At 44.7% G+C, this 23398-nt stretch overlaps 1 protein-coding gene across 3 annotated transcripts in view; it reads left to right on the top strand.

Moving 5' to 3' along the window:
* The window catches only part of GRIK3 (glutamate ionotropic receptor kainate type subunit 3), a 247504-nt gene that overhangs the window by 113351 nt on the left and 110755 nt on the right, over positions 1-23398 (top strand). Inside the window, exon 1 of one of the 3 annotated variants that reach the window (XM_042245693.2) lies at positions 827-1477. The exons of the other annotated variants lie outside the window; for them this stretch is intronic. Within the exon in view, the coding sequence (XP_042101627.1) occupies positions 1459-1477 (19 nt within the window). The 5' untranslated portion in view covers positions 827-1458. Of the gene's footprint in view, positions 1-826; positions 1478-23398 lie in introns of those variants that run through there. 3 annotated transcript variants of the gene reach the window in all.

Here is a 23398-nt window from a genome sequence, read left to right as displayed (position 1 = left end):
CTACAGCCAGAAGCGTGTGAGAGAGAGTGGTGGGGCTCAGTAGCGAACCCACACCCCTGCCGCTCCCCACCCTGCCTACGGCCGGCAGCCTAGTGATGGAAGAGGATAGCATCTCCTAGCCAATCTCTCCCTGCCCTCAGCCAGTCAGCACCTTGGAGAGCTCCTGAGCCACGCTGGGGGCGAGTGGGCAGGATACAGCACCAACCCCTGCTGTTAGTCCAGGTGCCATCAAGACTGGGTTGTGGGACTGCAGCCACTTCAGGTCTCTGGATCAAGGGAAGCCCTGGTGAGGATGTGATTACTTGTTAATTTATTCAAAACCTCACTCTTGTCTAAATTGGGTCACAGCCTCCGGGAGCTCCTGAAACCCTGGCAAGAAACCTCTTTCGTTGATGAGAAAAGTGGCCCTTGATCCTTTGCCCTATAGCAGCACCCTCCCTGCCCCTCACTCTGCTGCTGTCTCCTGCCTGCGCCTGGCCAGGACAGGGCTTCCTCTTCTATGCAACTGCGTGTGCACTCATATGGGAGCTCTGAGTATGTGTGTATCTGTGTGCAGGCTTGCTTGTATGCGTGGGTCCCTGGATGCAGATGTGTGCCGGTAGGGGTCAGCCAGTGCGTAACAGCAGAGACACGTGAGGACTTTTCTGTGCTTGTGTGTCCCAACAGGGGTTTTCTATAAGTCGTGCAAGGGCAAGGGATGTCTGGGGCTCAGTTCTTACTAGGTTATCTGCTAAGAGTAAGGACAGGGTAAACACCAGCATTTATCCTAGAAGCTGGTGATGTGGGAGAAGCAAAAACTGGGAGGAAGGTGTTGAGGATTGTTTCATTCTCTTCCCCAATTTACAGATGAGAAAACGGAGGCCCTGCCAGGCAATTGACGTGCGTAAAGTCTACAGGAGCAGAGCCAGAGCCATATCGATGATCCTAATTCCTGCACGGTGTGCCCCCCCCCCCAACCCCAGCGCCATCCCACCTCATGACTGGCCAACTACCTGGCCTTGAACCTCCCCCACAAGGCTCCAGAAAATCAGGGTCAAAGACTCCAAAATTCTCAGGTCTCCAGTCAGGCCCAAGGAAGCCCCCTTAGGTCTCTCTTGCCTGCCATGCCCCGTGCCAAGCAGCTGAGGTCCCTCTAACAGATGGGTCAGGCCCCTACCCCCACCCCCTGCCACTGCTGCTGAAGAGTGAGAACCTTTCCAGACAGCCCCTGTCTGTGTTTCATTACAAAGACGCAGCCATATTCCATTAATTCCTCATTTGCTATGGGCTGAGCGCTGATACGTACATTTTTACCTGGGGTGGTTTTAATCAGTTAATTTAACCAGAAGCATTAATAATGTATTTCTTTGCCACTCGACTGCCCATCTGTTGAACAACTTACCTGTTGGAGAGCAATGTCACCTCCTGTGACTCGGAGCCCTCGGCTTCCCAGGAACAAGATGAGATCCTGCATATTTAATGGCTTTGCAGACCAAGGGTGAGAGCTGAGAGTGCTTCCCCCTGCTCGGCATGGGCCCCAGGCTGCAGCTAGCAGCATGGCCTGCCTTTACCCCAAGGTCTGGATAAATACCACCTTCCCGCCTTTGATCATGCTTCGTGGATAGATTCAAGATTGCAGGAGAGGTTAAGGAGTGGAGGGGGCTATGTGAGCCAGGAGATAACCAGCAGACAGATCCAGCACTCTGAGTGCCTCCTGGCCTCTGCTTGGGCAGGCAGCTGCACCCCTGAGCCTCAGTTTCCTCCTCCACTTCTTGGGTCTGTTGGAAGGACTCAGTGAGGAAGTCTGTGTGAAGTCCAGGCTACAGGGCCAGGCACAGAGTGGGTCCCCAGATAAGGTTTACTTCCTTGAGGCTGAGTAAGCCCATGGCCCCATAGAGTCAGGACTGATCCCAAGGAAGCTGAAAGCTGGAATTACCTTAGGGGAGGCAGGGGTGATACTCTGTATAAGTAACCGCCAGTCTGGGAGGAGGGGCAGCAGCCAGTCAAAGCTCCTTTTAGGATTAGGCCTGGTGGCTCAAACGGTAAGGAATCTGGCTGCAATGCAGGAGACCCAGGTTCAATCCCTGGGTTAGGAAGATCCCCTGGAGAAGGAAACGGCAACCCACTCCAGAATTCTTGCCTGGAGAATCCCATGGACAGAGGAGCCTGGCAGGCTACAGTCCACAAAGGACACAACTGAGGGACTAACTTTCACTTTCATTAACCATTTGGCTGCTGGTAAAGGATCCCAGGGAAGGGACTGAAGCAGTTGAGGCTGCAGCAGCACTTCCAGAGGTTTGGGGGTGCTGTGTTGGCTGAGGAGGTCAGGGGGTGCCAGCCATAGGACAGAAAGTGTGACCTGGCCTCCCTTAAGTCTCGCCTTTCCTGGGCTTCTCAGCTTCACGTTCCTTCCATAGAAACCAGGCAGCAGCCAGAGCTCTGGGTACACCACCCCACTTCAGAACCCACCCCTCTGGGCCTGACACGCAGCCAGCTCAGGTCTGTGTCCTGTCCTCCCACAGTCCTGGGGTCACTGGAGGGCGGCGAAGATGCTGTGCTCCCACCTGGTGGCTCAGGATCCCAGTGCACACTCACTGCCTGGTGTGCTGCCTGGCCACCAGCTCTCAGCCACCGTCACCTTGACGGGGGCCTCAGGAGCAACATAAAAGCAGAGCAGATGCTTCTCTGTTCAAGAGCTTCCCTGTCCTGAAGGACACTGACCTCACTCCCGGAAGAAAGAGCAGGCGGGTGACAGGGAGAGGCAGGTGGGTTAGGAGGGGACATTGGACCCCAGGTGGCCAGAAGACCTTGTTCCCGAGGGGGCCAGGGATGGGGGACAAGGCCAGCTGGATACCCTCAGGACACAGCAGGGCCAGGCCCTTGGTGAGAACTCTCCTTGCCTTGGTCTGTTTTGATTTCATAAATACTGAAACACCACTGACGGTAAGGTGCGTAATTTGATGTACTTCCCTAAGAAAGAGAAAAAAAAAAAGCCACCAATTAAACTATGACACAGTTCTTTCTTATCATCTATTGCAAGACTCATCTCCATTTCAGGGATGTTAAAATGTGTGAAAAAAAAAAAAGTGTGATTTGGAATCAGTGAAATATGGTCATAGAAACAACACTCACTGCAGTTTATCAAGTTCTCTGCTGAGGGCTATCCGTGCAGCATCTCTTTCAATCCTTCCAAACCCTGTGAGATATCGTTCAGAGAGGTTAAGCAACGTTACCAGGTCACACAGACAATCCTAATAATACTTAGTGTATGACTAAATTCAAATACCAGCACGATTGCTCTACAAATCTATCGTTAAGGACTTCGAGACACCCAGAGCTTGACAAGCTTATCTGAGTTCCTGTAGCCTGTAGGTGGCAGAGGAGTTGGGGCTGGCTGACCTCCCTACCATCCTGTGAGCAGCTAGCAGGGGTGGAACTGGGCCTCATATCCTGCCCCCTGGAACTCCAGGCTGTGCTCCTAGCCACTGGGCATCACTACTCTCTTCAAGAGAAAAGGGCACCAAAGAGGATGGGTCTGCACGGGTGTCTACCTACAAGACTCACCCTCTCTCTGGCCCTCCCAGGCCCCTGGGGGCTGCTCCTCACTGTCCACCCCCCTCCTCTGGATGGGCATTTGCTTTCCCTCCTGACTGGCCGGTAGAGGGTGATTCCCACCTCTCTGGCCTCCTTCAGAATCCTAAGAGCCAGTGGAATGAGAGGGAGCAGCAGGCAGGCAGAGATGAGGCAGAAACAGAGCGAGAGCTGCCTTCGAAAACTCACAAATTGGTCCCAGAGAGAAATGGAGTCTCTTTTTTGCCCATCAGCTCACTCCCCCAACCATTACCCAGCAAGCAGAGTGAGGGCCTGGGCTGGAGCAAAACCCCGGCATGGGTGTGGGGAATGGCATTTTAGGGCAGCCATGGCTCCCTCTCAGAGGGTCAGGGACACCCTGGGAGCCAGCCTGGGCATGGCCTCCTCGGAGGAGAATTGGGCAGGAACACACAGCTGGTACCTGGGGAAGACTTGACCCTGCTAATTTCAGGTGGATGGGAGAGGCCAGGACCTGCTTGATGCAGGGAGCAGGGGCAGGTGCTGGCGAGACAGACCCAGGGGGTTGGGGCCCAAAATCTACCCCAAAGCAGACAGTGACTTCTGGGGATCAGGCATAGGCAAGAGGTGGGGCTTGGAATTATAGATTCAGGAATCAGAGCCTTATCCCAAGCTACAGGCAGAGAGCAGCGAGGAAGGAGAATCAGAGGAACATTGACAATGTGCCCAGCACTGGGCCAAGAGCTTTAGGTGTATCACTTGCTCTAACCCATCCAGCAGCACTGGAGGGGGGGGTGAAATTTCCATTTCACAGATGCGAAAACTGACATTCAGAGCAGATGAGTAATGGCTAGTCAGTGGCTGAGCCTGGATGTGAACTGTACCAAAGCAGTCTGGCTCCAGACCACCATGCTCTGGTGCTTCTAGAGAAATGAGGCGTTAGACAAGCAAGCCAGGCCGGACAAGAGCTGGATCAGAGCTGGATCACACAATCAGTACAGACTAACCTTCAGGAGCTAGTACACCGTGGCTCCTGAATTCCCTCCCAGCCCTGCTCAGCTGTGGTCCTTAGTCCTCAGTTCAGGGTAGGGCTGAGCGTGGGGGAGGTAGGGGTGGGGACATAGGCTTTGCTTCTAAGAACTGGGAGCCAAGCAGGTTTCCACAACTGCAGCCTGCACACTTCTGCCGACACCCTGGATCAAACTGGCTGTCCGGCTAGGAGGGGTGTTCCATCCTTTCCCCTGCATCACGTGCCTCTCTTCTGAAAATGAGGATGCTCGCCAGCCTGGGAGGCGCTCCCACTGTGCTTCCCCACAAGACTCTCTGCTCCCGCACGCTGGCCTCGCTGGCAGCCCCAGTGCCTGCTGAAAGATGTGAAGGAGATGCAGTCACAGGGTGTCTGCTGTGAGCAGAGCATAGTGCTGGAGAAAGGAGCAGCAGTTCCTAGGGGCAGCCTATCTTTCTGAGTCAGGGACTGAGAAAACTGATACCTGGGCGGAGACGGCCTGGCAGGCGGGGCCGTGACCACGCCTGGTCCCTGCCTGCTGCTACAATCACCAGACTCTTCCACGCTTCACCCCTGCTGTTCCTCTGCCCATTCGGTGCTTTTACTATGCTGCTTGGTCAGCTTCTACTCACTCTTCGAGGCCTTGCTTGAAGATCACGTCCTCTAAGGAGCCTTCTAGGATTTCTCCTGGCAATTTCATTCCCTAAAGCACTTCATATTAATCACAACAGAACAGCTATCACCCTTATTGTTAATTATTTCTTTGACTCTTTACCCCTTCAATCTGTGAGCAACCCAAGGAGACAACTACTCTTATCCAATTTTTTTATCCCCCTGCACTGAGAAGGTAGCAATAAATGTTTGTTGCATTGAACTTCCCTTGGGAAAAATAATTTTTTTAAAAAAATAGCCCTCTGTAGATACTTGTTATCATGTTACCTGTTAATTCTTCTCATAGCTTCTATAACAAGAAGGTTAGCACTTAAAAGGCAAGGAGATTGTTTGCTTCAGTTCAGTTCATTTCAGTCGCTCAGTTGTGTCCGACTCTTTGTGACCCCATGAATCACAGCACGCCAGGCCTCCCTGTCCATCACCAACTCCTAGAGTCTACCCAAACCCATGTCCATCGAGTCGGTGATGCCATCCAGCCATCTCATCCTCTGTCGTCCCTTCTCCTCCTTCCCCCAATCCTTCCCAGCATTAGGGTCTTTTCCAATGAGTCACCTCTTCACATGAGGTGGCCAAAGTATTGGAGTTTCAGCTTCAACATCAGTCCTTCCAATGAACACCCAGGACTGATCTTCAGGATGGACTGGTTGGATCTCCTTGCAGTCCAAGGGACTTTCAAGAGTCTTCTCCAGCACCACAGTTCAAAAGCATCAATTCTTCGGCACTCAGCTTTCTTCATCGTCCAACTCTCACATCCATACATGACCACAGGAAAAACCATAGCCTTGACTAGATGGACCTTTGTTGGTAAAGTAATGTCTCTGCTTTTCAATATGCTATCTAGGTTGGTCATAACTTTCCTTCCAAGGAGTAAGAGTCTTTTAATTTCATGGCTGCAATCACCATCTGCAGTGATTTTGGAGCCCCCCAAAATAAAGTCAGCCACTGTTTCCACTGTTTCCCCATCTATGCCGTGAAGTGATGGGACCAGATGCCATGATCTTAGTTTTCTGAATGTTGAGCTTTAGGCCAACTTTTTCACTCTCCTCTTTCACTTTCAAGAGGTTTTTAGTTCCTCTTCACTTTCTGCCATAAGGGTGGTGTCGTATGCATATGTGAGGTTATTGATATTTCTCCCGGCAATCTTGATTCCAGCTTGTGCTTCTTCCAGCCCAGCGTTTCTCATGATGTACTCTGCATATAAGTTAAATAAGCAGGGTGACAGTATACAGCCTTGACGTACTCCTTGCTTAGATCAACACTATCTCCCCAACTCTAGAAACAATCCTCTAACACAGAGTAGATGTTCAGTAAACACTTGTTGAATTAATGCATGAATTAGAAAAAGGCTGCTCTGAGAGTTCAGACACATAGGGACTGATGTGGGTTGTATTCCCACCTGCTCCCTGGTAGCCCAGCTGGTAAAGAATCTGCCTGCAATATAGGAGACCCCAGTTAGATTCCTGGGTTGGGAATATCCCCTGGAGAAGGGATAGGTCACCCACTCCAGTATTCTTGGGCTTCCTTGGTGGCTCACATGATAAAGAATCTGCCTGCAATGTGGGAGACCTGGGTTCGATCCCTGGGTTGGGAAGATCCCCTAGAGGAGAGCATGGCAACCCACTCCAGTATTCTTGCCTGGAGGATCCCCATGGACAGAGGAGCCTGGTGGGCTGCAGTCCATGGGGTCACAAATAATTGGACACAACTGGATCGCTAAGCATGGCATATCACTGTACTGGACACAGGATGATACTTTCCTTACAGGTCCTGCAGTCTAGTTGGGGGACCAACATGGAAACAATGACAGGTAAATGTCAAACCAAAGATTGAGCTGTAGTCAGGACATACCTGAGCACACTTGGGATCCAGATGTGAATGGAGAAGTTACTGCTCTATCTAAGTCTCAGTTTCCTCATTCATAATATAGTGAGAATCTGATATTTAGGGATATTGTAAAGATTAAACAAGATGATGCTCATAAAGCATTTGGCACAGTACCTAATGCCTGAGAAGGCATCAAATACTTTGTCACCGTTAATAAGGAACATAATGTCATGAGCAAAGGCATAAAAGTGTGGAAGTTAATGGAGTAGTTGAGAAACTGATGGGGAGACGTGTACATGGATAGACTCAAGATAAGGCAGAAAGGTCGATGCGAGCCAGATTTATGAAGATGTTGGAAACCAAAAGAAAACTGGGCACCAATCTTCTGGGCAGGAGGAAGCCAGGGAGGCTGAAACTGAGCACTGGCATTGCCGAGTGTGTGCTTCGGGAATCCCTGATATGTGGAGGGCAGACTGGGGAAAGAGAGGGTGGAGGGAGCAGGAAGGAGCTGGTGCCACAGTGCAGGGCGTGGGCTGGAGGGTGACAAAGGAGATGGCAAAGACGGATCCCAGAGTCATCTGGGGGACAAAAGGTGATGCAAGAGATGGGGCTGGGAGGTGAAAATGATACCTAGGTTTCTAGTCTGGACCACTGAAGGGCGTTGGTACCCTTCCCTGAGATGGGAAGCCCAGAGAAAGCATAGTTTTGGGGAGAAGATGCTATGTTTGACTTTGAAATGTCGGGCTGTAGATACCATTGAGAACTTGAAGGTAGATCTTAAGACAGAGATCCTTAACCAGACAAAAGTCCATTTCTTACCCACAGCCTGGAGGCTGCCAACCCCTCATCAAAGGCCATGTAGAGGTAAGGGTGGTGGAGAAGAACCCTCTTCTGGACAAGGATGACAAGCAGCCCTCTCAGGCATGAATAGGCCCATTCTAGAAGGGGGCACTGACTTGGTCTGTTTTTGTGGAAAACAAGCTTTCATCTGTCTTATTCTCATGGCCTGATTCCCTCTGCTTGTAAACACTCGAATATTTTTGTTTTTGTTGTTGTTAAATTATAACCTTTAAGGCAATGGAAGAATTCACTGGAAAAGATTGAACCCATACATAGAATGAGAACCCCACACCGTAAGTCTAGCAGGGCTAATTTGTGAATAACCTACAGACTTAAGGACTCTCTGGATGCTGGTGTTAATTACCAGGAGAGAGCCTTTCCCAGTTGAGGCTTAGGAAGGACGTTCTTTCTTGGTTCTAGGCTAAAGACTCATTCATTACCAGTATTTTACAATCTTAGTATGTATTCTTTGAAAAATCAGAGCAGAGCATGATTCCTGGATCTGCAGAAATACGCAGTTTTGGACAAATCACTAATTTCTCCGACCCTCCAGTTCCTCCTCTGGAAAAATGAGAATAATAGTAGAATCCCCTCATCGAGTTATTATGAGGATTAAATGAGTTAACGAGTGGAGAAGGCTTAGAACATACACTCAGTAGGTATTAGTGATCCTTATTACTGTTGTTATGACCCCTGCACTGCTTTTGATCCCCTGCTAACTCACACCAGATGGTGAGGCAGAAAACTCTGTCTCTGTGTTTGTTCAAAGTGCAGGGTTTAGAGGAGGATGTCTTTAAGTCTTTATTTTGTCTTCCAGTTTTATTGAGACATAATTGATATACAACACTTGTATACAAGTTTAAGGTGTACAACACAGTGATTTGTCTTGTTGTACGTATGTCAAGAACTGACTACCACAATAAGTTTCGCAAACATCCATAATCTCATATACATGTAAAAGAAATGAAAAAGTGTTTTCTTCTTGTAATGAGAACTCACGATTTACTATCTCAACAACTTTCATAGATAAAACATTCTGCAGTGTTAATTATATGTCATGTTGTATGTTACCTCACTAGCACTTATTTATTTTATAACTGAAAGTTTGTACCTTTTGACCACCTTCATCAAATTCTGCCTTTCCCAAACCCCTTGCTCAGGTAACCACGTATTTGATCTATTCTTCTTTCTTTTTTCTTTTTTTTTTTTTTAAAAACAACTGAAGTATAGTTGGTTTATAATATTTTATTAGTTTCAGGTGTATAGTAAAGTGATCCAGCTATTTTTTCAGATTATTTTCCATGATAGGTTATTACAAGATACTGAATATTGTACCCTGTGCTATCAGCAAATCCTTGTTGCTTATCTATTTTATGTATAGTAGGTTGTATCTGTTAATCCTATACTATTAATTTATCCTTCCCCTCCTCCCTTTCCCCTTTGGTAACTATAAGTTTGTTTTCTGTCTGTGAGTCTATTTCTGTTTGTATTATATATCGATTCATTTGTATTATTTTTTAGATTCCACATAAAGTGATATCATATGATATTTTTCTTTCTCTGTCTGACTTAGCAACACTTAGTATGATTGTCTCTATGTTTTCTCTATGCAATCCCTCTATGTTGCTACCAATGGCAATGTTTAATTCTTTTTATGGCCGAGTAATTTTCCATTGTGTATACATCAGTTCAGTTCAGTCGCTCAGTCGTATCTGACTCTTTGCGACCCCATGCATTGCAGCACGCCAGGCCTCCCAGTCCATCACCATCTCCCAGAGTTCACTCAGACTCACGTCCATCAAGTCAGTGATGCCATCCAGCCATCTCATCCTCTGTCGTCCCCTTCTCCTCCTGCCCCCAATCCCTCCCAGCATCAGTCTTTTCCAATGAGTCAGCTCTTCGCATGAGGTGGCCAAAGTACTGGAGTTTCAGCTTTAGCATCATTACTTCCAAAGAAATCCCAGGGCTGATCTCCTTCAGAATGGATCTCCTTGCAGTCCAAGGGACTCTCAAGAGTCTTCTCCAACACCACAGTTCGAAAGCATCAGTTCTTCAGCGCTCAGCCTTCTTCACAGTCCAACTCTCACATCCATACATGACCATAGGAAAAACCACAGCCTTAACTAAACGGACCTTAGTTGGCAAAGTAATGTCTCTGCTTATTCAGCCATAAAAAGAATGAAATCTTGACCTTTGTGACAACATGGATGGACCTAGAAGGTATTATACTAAGCAAAATAAGTCAGACAGAGGAAAACAAATGCCAGGTGATTTCACTTATATGTGGAATCTAAAAAACAAATCAAATCAACAGACAGAACAAAATAGTCACAGAGAGCAAACAGGGGGTTGCCAGACAGAGAGAGGGGTTGAAAAAGGAGTGAAACAGATGAAGGAAATTAAGAGTTACAAACTTCCAGCTGCAAAACAAATGAGTCATGGGGCTGAAATGTACAGCATGGGAAATAACAGTCAATAATTCTGTAATATCCCTATATGGTGATGGATGTTAACTAGACTTATCATGGTGATAGTTTTGTAACATATAGAAATATTGAATCACTATTTTATGCATCAGGTACTAACACCATCTTGTAGGTCAATTATATTTCAAAAATAAACTCATAGAGAAAGAGATCAGTGCAGATGACATTAACACTTTATGTAGAGAACCCTAAGGCTCCACACGAAAGCTATTAGAACTAATAAATGAATTCAGCAAGGCAGCAGGATTACAAGATTAACATATTGAAATTTGTTGCATTTTTTACACTAATAATGAAATATCAGAAAGATAAAGATTTTTAAAAAGTCCCATTCAAAATCATGTCCAAAAAAAGATACCTAGGATAAATTTAACCAAAGAAGTTAAAGACCTATACACTGAAAACTATGAAACACTGGTAAAGGAAACTAAAGCTGATTCAAAGGAATGGAAAGATATTCCATGCTCTTGGATTAGAAGAATTAATACTGTTAAACTGGTCAAACTACTCAAAGTAATCTTCATATTTAATGTGATCCTTATCAACATATTCTTGAAAATTTTCAAATAATACTAGAATTTATATAGAACCACAAAAGACCCAGAATTGCCAAAGCAATCCTAAAAAGAACAAAGCTGGAGGCATAATCCTCCCAGATCTTAGACAATACTACAAAGCTACAATGATCAAAACAGCATGGTATTGGCTCAGAAATAAACATATGGGTCAATGGGACAGAATAAAGAGGCCATAAATAAACCCACACACCTATGGTCAACTAATCTACAACAAAAGAGGCAAGAATATTCGATGAAGAAAAGTCAAACTCTTCAACAAGTGGTGTTGGAAAATCTGGACAGCTACTTGCAAACCAATGCAATTAGAACACCCCCTCACACCACATACAAAAATAAACTGAAGATGATTTGAAATATAAGACACAACAGCATAAAAATCCTAAAAGAGAATACAAGAAAAAAATTCTCTGACATAAATCATAGCATTATTTTTTTAGATCAGTTTCCCAAGGCAAAAAAAAAAAAAAAAAAAGCAAAAATAAACAAATGGGACCTAATCAAACTTAAAAGCTTTTGCAAAGCAAAGGAAATCATCAAAATGAAAAGACAACCTATGGAATGGGAGAAAATATTTGCAAATGATGCTACCAACAAGGGATTATATCCAGAATATACTAGCAACTCATAAAACTCAATATTAAAATCAAAAAATGGGAAGAAGACCTAAATAGACATTTCTCAAAAGCAGACATACAGATGATCAATGGACACATGAAAACATGCTCAACTCTGCTAATTATTTGAGAAATGCACATTAAAACCATAATGACGTATTACCTCACATTAGTCAGAATGGCTCAGAGAAGGCAATGGCACCCCACTCCAGTACTCTTGCCTGGAAAGTCCCATGGATGGAGGAGCCTGGTAGGCTGCAGTCCATGGTGTCACTAAGAGTCGGACACGACTGAGTGACTTCACTTTCACTTTTCACTTTCATACATTGGAGAAGGAAATGGCAACCAACTCCAGTGTTCTCGCCTGGAGAATCCCAGGGACGGGGGAGCCTGGTGGGCTGCCGTCTATGGGGTCGCACAGAGTCGGACACGACTGAAGTGACTTAGCAGCAGCAGCAGCAGTCAGGGATGGCTACCATAAAAAAAAAAAAAATCTACAGATAATAAATGCTGGAGAAAAGGGAACCCTCCTATACTGTTGGTGAGAATGTAGATTGGTGGAGAAACTATGAAAAACAGTGTTCAGGTTCTTTAAAAAACAAAAACTAGAGCCAAGATGTAATCCAGCAGTCCCACTCCTGGGCATATACCCTGAAAAGATTAAAAACCTCTAATTCAAAAAGATACATATACCTCAATGTTCATAGCAGCATGATTTATAATAGCCAAGACATGAAAGCAACCCAAGTGTCATTAACAGACAATTAGTTTAAGATGAGGTATATGGTTTTACCTGTGGTCATGTATGGATGTAAGAGTTGGACTGTGAAGAAGGCTGAGCTCCGAAGAATTGATGCTTTTGAACTGTGGCATTGGAGAAGACTCTTGAGAGTCCCTTGGACTGCAAGGAGATCCAACTAGTCCATTCTGAAGGAGATCAGCCCTGGGATTTCTTTGGAAGGAATGATGCTAAAGCTGAAACTCCAGTACTTTGGCCAACTCATGAGAAGAGTTGACTCACTGGAAAAGACTCTGATGCTGGGGAGGGATTGGGGGCAGGAGGAGAAGGGGACGACAGAGGATTAGATGGCTGGACGGCATCACTGACTCGATGGATGTGAGTCTGAGTGAACTCCGGGAGCTGGTGATGGACAGGGAGGCCTGGCGTGCTGCGATTCATGGGGTCGCAAAGAGTCGGACACTGAACTAAACTGAATATTCTATTATAAACACACACCACAACATTTTTACACACTCAACTATCAGTGGGCACTTAGATTGCTCCCATAGATCGGCTATTCTGAATAATACTGCACTGAATATTGGGGTGCACATATGCTTTTGAATTGGTGTTTTTATTTTCCTTGTAAAAATACTCAGAAGTGGAATTGCTGGGCAATATGGTAGTTCTATTTTTAATTTTCTGAGAAATGCCCATACTGTTTTCCACAGTGGCTGCACCAGTTTACATTCCCACCATCAATGCACAAATGTTCCCTTTTCTTCACATTACTGATAACACTTATTTGTTGTCTTTTTGATAACAGCCTTTCTGACAAGTGTGAAATGATAGCTCATTCAAGTCCTGATTTGCATTTCCCTGATGATGAGTGATATTGGGTTTCTTTTCATGTACCTGTTGGCCCATTTTTCAATTGAGTTGTTTGTTTTTGTGATGTTGAGTTGTATGAGTTCTTTGTATATTTTGGATATTAAGCCTGTGAATATTTTCTCCTGCTCAATAGGCTACCTTTTCATTTTGTTGATTGTTTCCTACACAAAGAAATCATTCCTTCCAAAGGAATCATTCCTTCCAAAGAAATCCCAGGGCTGATCTCCTTCCTGTGCAAAATCATTTTGGTTTGGTGTAAGACTATTTGTTTACTTTTGCATTTGTTTCCTTTGCCTGAGGACGCATATCCAGAAAAATGTTCCTAAGGCCAGTGTTAAAGAATGTGCTATGTATGTTTTCTTCTAAGAGTTTTATGGTTTCAGGTCTTATATTCAAGTCTGTAATCCATTTTGAGTTTATTTTTGTATATGGTCTGAGAATGCAGTCCAGTTTGATTCTTTTGCAAGTGGCTCTCTAGTTTTTCCAGCACCACTTATTGAAGAGGCTGTCTCTTCCTCCATTGCATATTCTTGCCTCCTTTTTTGTAGATTAATTGACCATATAATTGTTGGCTTATTTCTGGGCTCTCTATTCTACTCCATTGAGCTATGTGTCTTTTGTGCCTGTGCCATACTGTTTTGGTTACTGTAACTTTGTAGTATAGTTTGAAACCAGGGCGTGTGATACCTCAAGCTTTGGTATTCTTTCTCAAGGTTGTTTTGGCTAGTTGGTCTTCTGTGTTTCCATACAGATCTTTGAATTATTTTTTATAGTTCTGTGAAAAAAATTCCATTTGTATTTTGATAGGAATTGCATTTGCTTTGGTTCATATGGTTATTTTAATAATATTAACCCTTCCATTCCATGAGAATGGTATATCTTTCCATCTGTTTGTGCCATCTTCAATTTTTTTCATCAACGTCTTGTAATTTTCTGAATACAGGCCTTTTGCCTCCTTAGTTAGATTTATCCCAAGGTATTTTGTTCTTTTTGATGTAATTGTAAGTAAGACTATTTTCTTTCTTTTTTTTTTTCTAAAGACTATTTTCTTAATTTCTCTTTTTGATACTTTGTTGTTAGTGTTTAGAAATGCAATATATTTCTGTATATTAATTTTATATTCTGCAACTTAAGTGAATTCATTTATTAGTTCTAATAGTTTTTTTAGTATCATCTTTATGATTTTCTATATGTAGTATCATGTCATCTGCAAACAGCAACAGTTTCACTTCTTCCTGTCTAATATGAATTCCTTTTTTTCTTTTTCTTGTCCAATTGCTGTGACTAAGACTTTCAGTACTGCGTTGAATAGAAGTGGTGAGGGTGGTCAGCCTTGTCTTCTTCCTGATCTTGGAGGAAATGCTTTCAGCTTTTCACCTTTGAGTATGTTGTCTGTACATTCGTCAGATATGGCCTTTATTGTGCTGAGGTATGTTCCCTCTATACCCCCTTTGTTGAGAGCTGTTTTTTTTTTTTATCTTTTTTATCATAAGAGGATGTTGAATTGTGTCAAATGCTTTTTCCACATTGATTGAGATGATCATATGAGTTTATTCTTCAGTTTGTTAATTTGGTGTAGCACACTGACTGACCTGTGGATATTGGACCATTCTTGCATTCCTGGAATAAATCCTACTTGATCATGGTATGTGAACCTTTTACTGAATGTTGAATTTGCTTTGCTCATGTTTCGTAGAAGATTTTTGGATCCATGTTTATCAGTGAGATTAGCCAGTGATTTCCCCCTTTTTGTGGTACCTTTTCCTGGTTTTGGTATCGGGTGGTGCTGGTGCTGCAGAATAAGTTCAGGAGCATGCCTCCCTCTTCAGTCTTTTGGAATCATTTGAGAAGGATTGGTGTCAGCACTTCTTTAAGTGTTTGGTAGAATTAACCTGTGAAGTTGTCTGGTCCTGGACTTTTGTTTGTTGGGAGTTTTAAAATTACTTATTCAGTATCATTACTGATATCTGGTCTAGTTTCATTTTGTATTTCTTCCTGATTCAGTCTTGGGAGATTGTCCATTTTCAGGAATTTACCCATTTCTTCTAGGTTATCTATTTTATTGGCATATAATTGTTTGTAGTAATCTCATATGATTATATTTCTCTTTTAACTTCTCTTTCATTCTGATTTTATTTATTTGGGCATTCTCTCTTTTTTCCTTGATGAGTTTGGCTAAAGGTTTATCAATTGTATTTATCTTTTCAAAGAACCATCTCTTATTTTCATTGATCTTTTCTATTGTTTTTTAGTCTCTATTTCAACAACAACAGCATGATTAAAGACAGAGACTAAAATAACAATAGGAATATAGATAGCCTCACCAACACAATGGACAGGAATCTCAGCAAACTCCAGGAGACGGTGAAGGACAGGGGAGGCTGGCGTGCGGCAGTCCATGGGGTTGCAAAGAATGTGACATGACTTAGCAGCTGAACAACAACCACATGATCATTATTATTTATTTCATTAACTTTGGCGTTTGTTTGTTCTTTTCATATTTCCTTTAGGTGTAAGCTTAAATTGTTTATTAAACCTGAATTTTAAAATAAATTTTAAAGTATTCACCATGGCTGCTGACAGTCTATGCAAATTTTAGGATTGCAACTTTGTATATGATGTGAAATAGAGGCTGTTTTATACTTTTGCATGTGGCTGTCTAGTATTTCCAAGACCATTTATTGAAGAGACTATCTTTTCTCAGTTGTATGTTCTTTGTCATAAATTAATTGTCCATATATGTGTGGGTTTATTTCTGAGATTTCAGTTCTGTTCCATTGATCTATGTGTCTGTTTTCTGGCCAATACTGTGCTGTTTTGATTACTATAACTTTGTAATATAATCTGAAATCAGGGAATATGATACCTTCAGCTTTGGGTTTTTTTTTCTCAGAATTGCTCTATGTAATTGGCCTTTTGCAGTTCCATATAAATTTTAGAAATTTTGTTCTATTTTTGTGAAAAATGTCACTGAAATTTTGATAGGGTTTACAATGAGACTATGTTTTGCTCCAGGTAATATGGGCATTTTAATTACCAATGTTAATTCTTTCAGCTCATGAGCATGAAATATCTTTCCATTTCTTGGTGTTTCTTTACTTTCATTCAAAAATGGCTTATATTTTTCAGCGTACAGGTCTTTCTCTCCTGGTTAAATTTATTCCTAGATATTTTAGTTTTTGCAGTTGCAATTATAAATGGGATTGTTTTCCTAACTTCTCTTTCTTCTAGTAAATCAAAATGGATCAAAGAGTTGAATGTAAGACCTGAAACCATAAAACTCCTAGAAAAAAAAGTGGTGGTTTGCCCTTTGACATCACTCTTATCAGTTTTTCTGGATACCTTTCCTTAGGCAAGGGAAACCAAAGCAAAAATCAACACAAGGAGCTACATCAAACTAAAAATTTCTGCACAGCAAAAGAAATTGACAAAACAAAAAGATGTCTACCAAATGGTAAAAGATATTTGCAAATCATAGATCCAATAAGAGATTAATATCCAAAATATATAAAGAACTCAATGATAAAAAAAAACCAATCTGATTGAAAAATTGGCAGATTTGCACATGAAAAGATGTTCAATGTCACTAATCATCAAGGAAATGCAATCAAAACAATTAGATGTCACCACGTGCCTGTTAGGATGGCTGTGGATGAAAAAGTCAAGAAAAAAGCACTGGAGAGGATGTGAAGAAAGGGAATCCTCGTGCATTGTTGGTGTGAATGTAAATAGGTGGAGCCACTATGGAAAACAGTATGGAGGTTCCTCAAATTATTAAGAATAGAATTACTGGGGCTTCCTTAGAAGTCCAGAGGTTAAGACTCCATGCTTGCACTATAGTGGGTAAGGGCTTGATCCTTGGTTGGGGAACTAAGATCCTGCAAGCCACACATCATGTCCACAAAAGTGATTCTTAATTTAAAAAAAAAAACAGAACTACCATATGGTCCATCATTTCCACTTCTGGGTATTTAACTGAAGAATAAAAAACACCAATTTGGAAAGATATAAGTGTTCAATCGCTCAGTTGTGTCCGACTCTTTGCGACCCCATGGACTGTATGTAGCCCACCAGGCTCCTCTGTCCATGGAATTTTCCAGGCAAGAATACTGGAGTGGGTTGTCATTTCCCACTTACTCCAGAGGATCTTCCCAACTGAGGGATCAAACCCATAACTCTTGCATCTCCTGCATTGGCAGGTAGATTCTTTACCACTTACCACCTGAGAAGCCCATGGAGAGATCTGTGTATTTCTATATTTGCCACAGCATTCACTACAATAGCCAAGATGTGGAAACAATCTAAGTGCCCCTCAGCTGGTGAGTGGATAAAGAAGGTATGGTATATGTGATTGACCCTTGAACGAAGAGGAGACTAGGGATACAGTTGAAAACCCAAATATAACTTATAATCTACTCTCCACATAGGTGGGTCCTCTGTATCTGCAGTTCCACGTCCACTGATTCAACAAACTGCAGATGCTGTATGTATGAGATGTACTATTGAAAACAATCTGCAAAATAAGAAAAGAAAATAATCTGCATGTCAGTGAACTCACACAGTCCAAACTCATGTTGTTCAAAGGTCAACAGTGTATAGAATAGAATATGACTCAGCCATAGAAAAAGATGAAGTCTTGCCATTTGTAACAACACTGAGGGTAAAAAGTAAGTGAGGTAAGTCAGACAAAGACAAATACTGTATGGTTTCACTGGAGTATAGAATAAAATAAAATGCATAAGCCAAATCAAACCAGAACAAGTACATAGATAACAGAGTAGCAGTTACTAGAGGAGAAGGAGGGTTGAGGGGAGGGCAAAGTGGGTAAAGAAGGTCAACTGTGTAGTTATGAATGGAAACTAAATTTCGGTGGTGAGCACGCTGTAGCTTCCCAGGTTGCTCAGTGGTAAAGAATCTGCCTGCCCATGCAGGAGACACAGGAGATGCAGGTTCTGTCCCTGGGTTGGGAAGATCCCCTGGAGAAGGAAAAGGCAACCCGCTTCAATATTCATGCCTGGAAAGTCTCATGGACAGAGGAGCCTTGGAGGGGGGAGGGGGGCGGTTACAGTCCATGGGGTCACAAAGAATCAGACATGACTGAGCATGCATGTGCACACACATGAAACTTATATAAAGTTATAAACCAATAACATGAAAGCGATTGCAATTTTTCTCTAGTCTTGGGAATGCACCTGCTGTCCTGCCTGTTACAAACTGCCTTGGGCTTTTCTGAATGGCTGTGACTAGAAGGGATTATGAGTCTTTCTGGCTTTTGGCAAGAAGTGTTCAGCTTTCTGATCTCAATGCTTCCTATAAGGAATCTCCCCCCACCGCTTAAAAGCCCCAAATTATATTCTTACTTTTTGTGCTGTCCCCTTCTGTCATTTGTTCTGTCCCTCAGTCGTGTCCGACTCTGCAATCCCATGGACTGCAGCACACCAGGCTTCCCTGTCCTTCACCATCTCCCAGAACTTGCTCAAACTCATGTCCATTGAGTTGGTGATGCCATCCAACCATCTCATCCTCTGTCGTCCCCTTCTTCTCTTGCCCTCACTTTTTCCCAGGATCAGTCCTAGTGGGTCAGTTCTTCCCATCAGGTGACCAAAGTATTGGAGTTTCAGCTTCAGCATCAGTCCTTCCAATGAATATTCAGGACTGATTTCTTTTAGGATTGACTGGTTTGATTTCTTTGCAGGCCAAGGGACTCTCAAGAGTCTTCTCCAACATCACAGTTCAAAAGCATCAATTCTTTGGTGCATAAAGAAAGCTCAGCCTTCTTTATGGTCCAATTCTCACATCCATACATGACTACTAGAAAAACCATAGCTTTGACTATACAGACCTTTGTCTGCAAAGTAATATTTCTGCTTTTTAATATGCTGTCTAGGTTTGTAATATCTTTTCTTCCATGGAGCAAACATCTTTTAATTTCATGGCTGTACTCACCATCTGCAGTGATTTTGGAGCCCAGAAGTAAAGTCTCTCACTATTTCCATTATTTCCCCATCTATTTGCCATGAAGTAATGAGACCGGATGCCATGATCTTTGCTTTTTGAATGTTGAGTTTCAAGCCAACTTTTTCCCTCTCCTCTTTCATCTTCATCAAGAGGCTCTTTAGTTCCTCTTCACTTTCTGCCATAAGGGTGGTGTCATCTGCATATCTGAGGTTTTTGATATTTCTCCTGGCATTCTTGATTCCAGCTTATGCTTCATCCTGCCTGGCATTTCACATGATGTACTCTGCATAAAAGTTAAATAAGCAGCCTTGACATACTTGACAATATACAGTATTGGCGATATATAGCCTTGACATACTCCCTTCCCAATTTGGAATCAGTCCATCATTCCATGTCCAGTTCTAACTGTTGCTTCTTGACCTGCATCCATTTTTCTCAGGTGCAGGTAAGGTGGTCTGGCATTCCCATCTTGTTAAGAATTTTCCAGTTTGTTATGATCCACCCTGGCCTTCTATCTTGTCAAGGCATAAAAGACACCATCCATGCGTCACCTCCTTGGAGTTTTGTTGTTTAGCCATTTCATGCTTGCTTATACTTGTCTGTTCCATACATCTTCCTTTACAGTTGAGAAATACTAAGTGCTTGCTATGTGCCAGGCACTAGAAAAAAAAAAAATGAACAAGCTCTTCCTGCTCAAAGAGCTTATATTATAGTGGTAGAGGTAGGGGACACAGGCAGACTCTAAGCTAGGTAACAGATATTTGAGATCATTTCAACCTGCATTAGGAGCTTTAGGAAATAAACGGGGTGTTTCAGGGGTAGAGGCCTCCCTTATTGTTTATCTGCTGTGTGCCTGGTGTGTGACTCATGGGAGGTGCTCTCTGAGTATTTGGAGAAGGAAAGAAGGGCTGAGCAGATGACCCTCTCCATCAGCGGTGTCTGTGGGAGGTAAGGTCGCTTGGAATTCCTTTGTAGGATCTGAGAGCTTGCGAAGATGCAAGCAGTCTCATTTCCTAATGATCATAATTAAGTCAGAGTCTCTTAGTTCAACCCAATGCCTTGGGGAGAGAGGCACAAAGCACTGGGTTGATGAATTGGCTCCCCACACTTCCCTCCCTGCTGTGCTCCCCCTAGTTGTGTGCCCACACCTGCCCAGGTGCACACAAACACACGTAGACACATGCTAATGAGAGCCCAGCAGAGTAATCACACCCCTACGCTGCGTTAAAACAACCTGTCCCTGACGTCCCGGAATCAATCCAGTGAAAAACCAAACCCATCACACCGGGCCCCTGGTGTTAAATAGATTGAATACCTTCACCATCATACTTTATCATACAGTCTTCATTCTTTCCGGTGTGTCTCTGGTTCTCAGTGCTGGGGACCAACTTCTGTGGGGCAGGCTGACCTATGAAGGCTTTAGTCCTGAACATCAAATAGCTCACTCCTTGGAAAGGGGAAAAAAAAAAAAAAACTTTTGCCCAAATCACTGTAATGCAGCGATTCCCAAAGCATGTTTTCAGTGAGATGCTCTGCCAAAAAAGGTTTCCACGGTTGTCAAGTAAGTTTGGAAAATGTCACTTACACTCCCCATCTCTCAGACGCAGCGCGAAAGCACAGTACAAGCCCAGAGAAGTTCTGCGGAAAAGAAACTGCTCAATCTTGTTTAACTTGTAGTTTCCCAAACATCAGGAGGATGGTAGCCTCCCTGCATACTGACTGCAGTTTCTCTAAAACAGCAGTGGCGCACTTTCCCCTCCAGCCAAAGTAGAGGTGCCCAAGCTCCATTCTACCCAAGGCAGCCTGGTAGATGGAGCCAGAACCTGGACAGGGAGGGAAGAGAAAGCAACAGGGCACGTCTCCTGAGTGGGAGAGGAAGCCACTGTTCCTGCGCTGAGGAGCCCTGGCTCCCTCAGCTGTGGTCCAGGTGCCCCGGGGCCGCAGCCTGGGATGATGAAGAGGGAGCCATGGGAGGGTCCAGAAGAGTGCCAAGAGGACCTGAGCTGCACTGCCTAAATCCAGGAGGCCAGTCCAGAATCACAAGCTGAGACCCCAGAGGCCAAAATGTGTGAGCAGAAAGTGGACTTGGAGCAACTTGGGCTGCGTTTGTGGTTTTGGGTTTTTTTTTTAAGCAGGGAGGGCCTGCAGTGTGGGTAGGGTGAGAGCAGACAGCCGTACTAATATTTTCAGCATCTTGAAGTCCTGCCTTTAAGAGTTTCCACCTGGGAAAGCTGTGCCCAGGAGGCCCACCTGGGGGAGCTCATCCCAGTCAGGGGCCTGGTGGGGGGTTGAAGGCGGGTGGGCAGGGCCTGCGGGGCAAGGTTTGGGCTGCTTCCGAATCAAAACAACACGTGTTTTGCTCCACCAGACCCCTTTCTGTCACTCCAGCAGCATTGTCAGAGAAGAAACAAAACAAAATAGAGAAATGGAGGTTGATTCCATAATTAGTGCAGTTTCTTCACTGTTCATTCAGGATCTCCAGAGATCAATTAGCTTGCTTTTAAGCTAAAAGGCATCTGAATAAGTATTTAACCTGCATAGCAATTGATATTTAAAACAGATGAGGACGGGAGTAATAATGCAGAACGGGCTGGCTCCTTCCTCCTCCACTGATTTCCCAGGTTCTGCTCCCCCTGCCCCTTACCCTTGCCCATTCTGCATCCCCGTGGCCTTAGATTGGCCTGCTGGCATTCTCAGGGCCGGGCTGTGGGTGGGCAGGCTGGCACTGGGGGGCTGCTGGAGGCAGGGTGATCTTCCAGACACTGACACCGCTGTGGAGCAGGGTCCAGGGTTTGGAGAGAAGCTTTGGTTAGGGCTACTTGTAGGGTCCACACCCAGCCAGGGAGAATCAGGCTCTTTCTCTACAGCCATCCAGCCATGTCACTGGGCACATGGCACACTATCTACCCCTGCAAGGGGCAGGCACCTGGTAGTGCACCTACTGAGGACACCTCAGCCTCAGCTTCCACCTCTCTAAGAGCCAATCATGGCCAGAGCTGGGGAGAGCGAGAGCTTGAAAACTGCAGGACCTGGGTGTCTGCCCTGCTGGGCATCGCTATGGCAGGTGGTCTGGAGGATGTTTGTGTGTTTTTTGCTTTGTCACTTACGTATCAAAGTCCTGAATAGGAATTAGCTTTTAAAAGCAAGTAGTGGGCTTCCCTTGTGGCTCAGCTGGTAAAGAATCTGCCTGCAGTGTTCGAGACCTGGGTTCAATCCCTGGGTTGGGAAGATCCCCTGGAGAAGGGAACAGCTACCCACTCCAGTAGTCTGGCCTGGAGAATTCCATGGACTGTATAGTCCATGGGGTCGCAAAGAGTCGGACACGACCGAGCAGCTTTCACTTTCAGTGCATCCCATGCAACATCTGGGACACACTCAGTTACTCATCTTGGGCTTCCCTGGTGGCTCAGGCAGTTAAGAATCTGCCTGAAATACGGGAGACCCGGGTTTGATTCCTGGATTGGGAAGATCCCCTGGAGGAGGGCATGGCAACCCAGAGGCAACCCACTCCAGTATCCTTGCCTAGAGAATCCCCACGGACAGAGAAGGCTGGCAGGCTACAGTCCATGGGGTCGCAAAGAGTCGGACACGACGGAGCGACTAAGCACAGCACAGTGTGTGCGTGTGTGTGTGTGTGTGTGTGTGTGTGTACAGGCACACACTCATGTACTTATGTATGTATTTATTTAACAAATGTATCTCGACATCCTCTCTGTGCTAGTGTTCGACATTGGGGAGTGGGAAAGAGATGCCTGGCATCTAAGCTGTGCCTGCCCACCACAGATGACCACAACCAGATGGGGAGGGAGCAGGGCACAGGATACCCAGCACCCGTGAGGGCAGAGAGGATGCATTTGGACCTCAGGGAAGGCATCTTAGTTGGGAGCCCCTGAGAGCAGGCAACAAGAGTTAGGATGCGAGTAGTTTACCTGGGAGATGATTCCGGGAAGCATGGTGATGGAGCAGGGAAGCGAGACGGGGAAGGAGAAAAGCCAGTGAAGGAGAGTCATCGGGGGCTTGTGCTGTGGGTGACTGGGGCTCAGCCTAGCCGTGGACCTTTGAAAAACTGCGTGGGTCATGGCCTGGAATTGCACTCTGAGGGCTGAGGATGCCAAGCTCCGTTCATGGCTCTGTGCGTCCTCAGCCGAGGCTCTGCTGAGCTCAGCTCCCTGGCTGTTGTGTGCTATCCTCGCTGGTCTCACCTGCGCCATCGCCAGAGAATGTCCTGGATACAAAGCCCGGGGTGCGGGCGGGGGCAAAGGAAAGGTCTGCAAGTGCCC

The sequence above is a fragment of the Ovis aries genome, chromosome 1 (genome assembly GCF_016772045.2).
Source record: "Ovis aries strain OAR_USU_Benz2616 breed Rambouillet chromosome 1, ARS-UI_Ramb_v3.0, whole genome shotgun sequence".
NCBI lineage: Eukaryota > Metazoa > Chordata > Mammalia > Artiodactyla > Bovidae > Ovis > Ovis aries.
The sequence above is the reverse complement of the archived record's forward strand: the minus strand, read 5'-3'. Positions and strand labels throughout refer to the sequence as shown.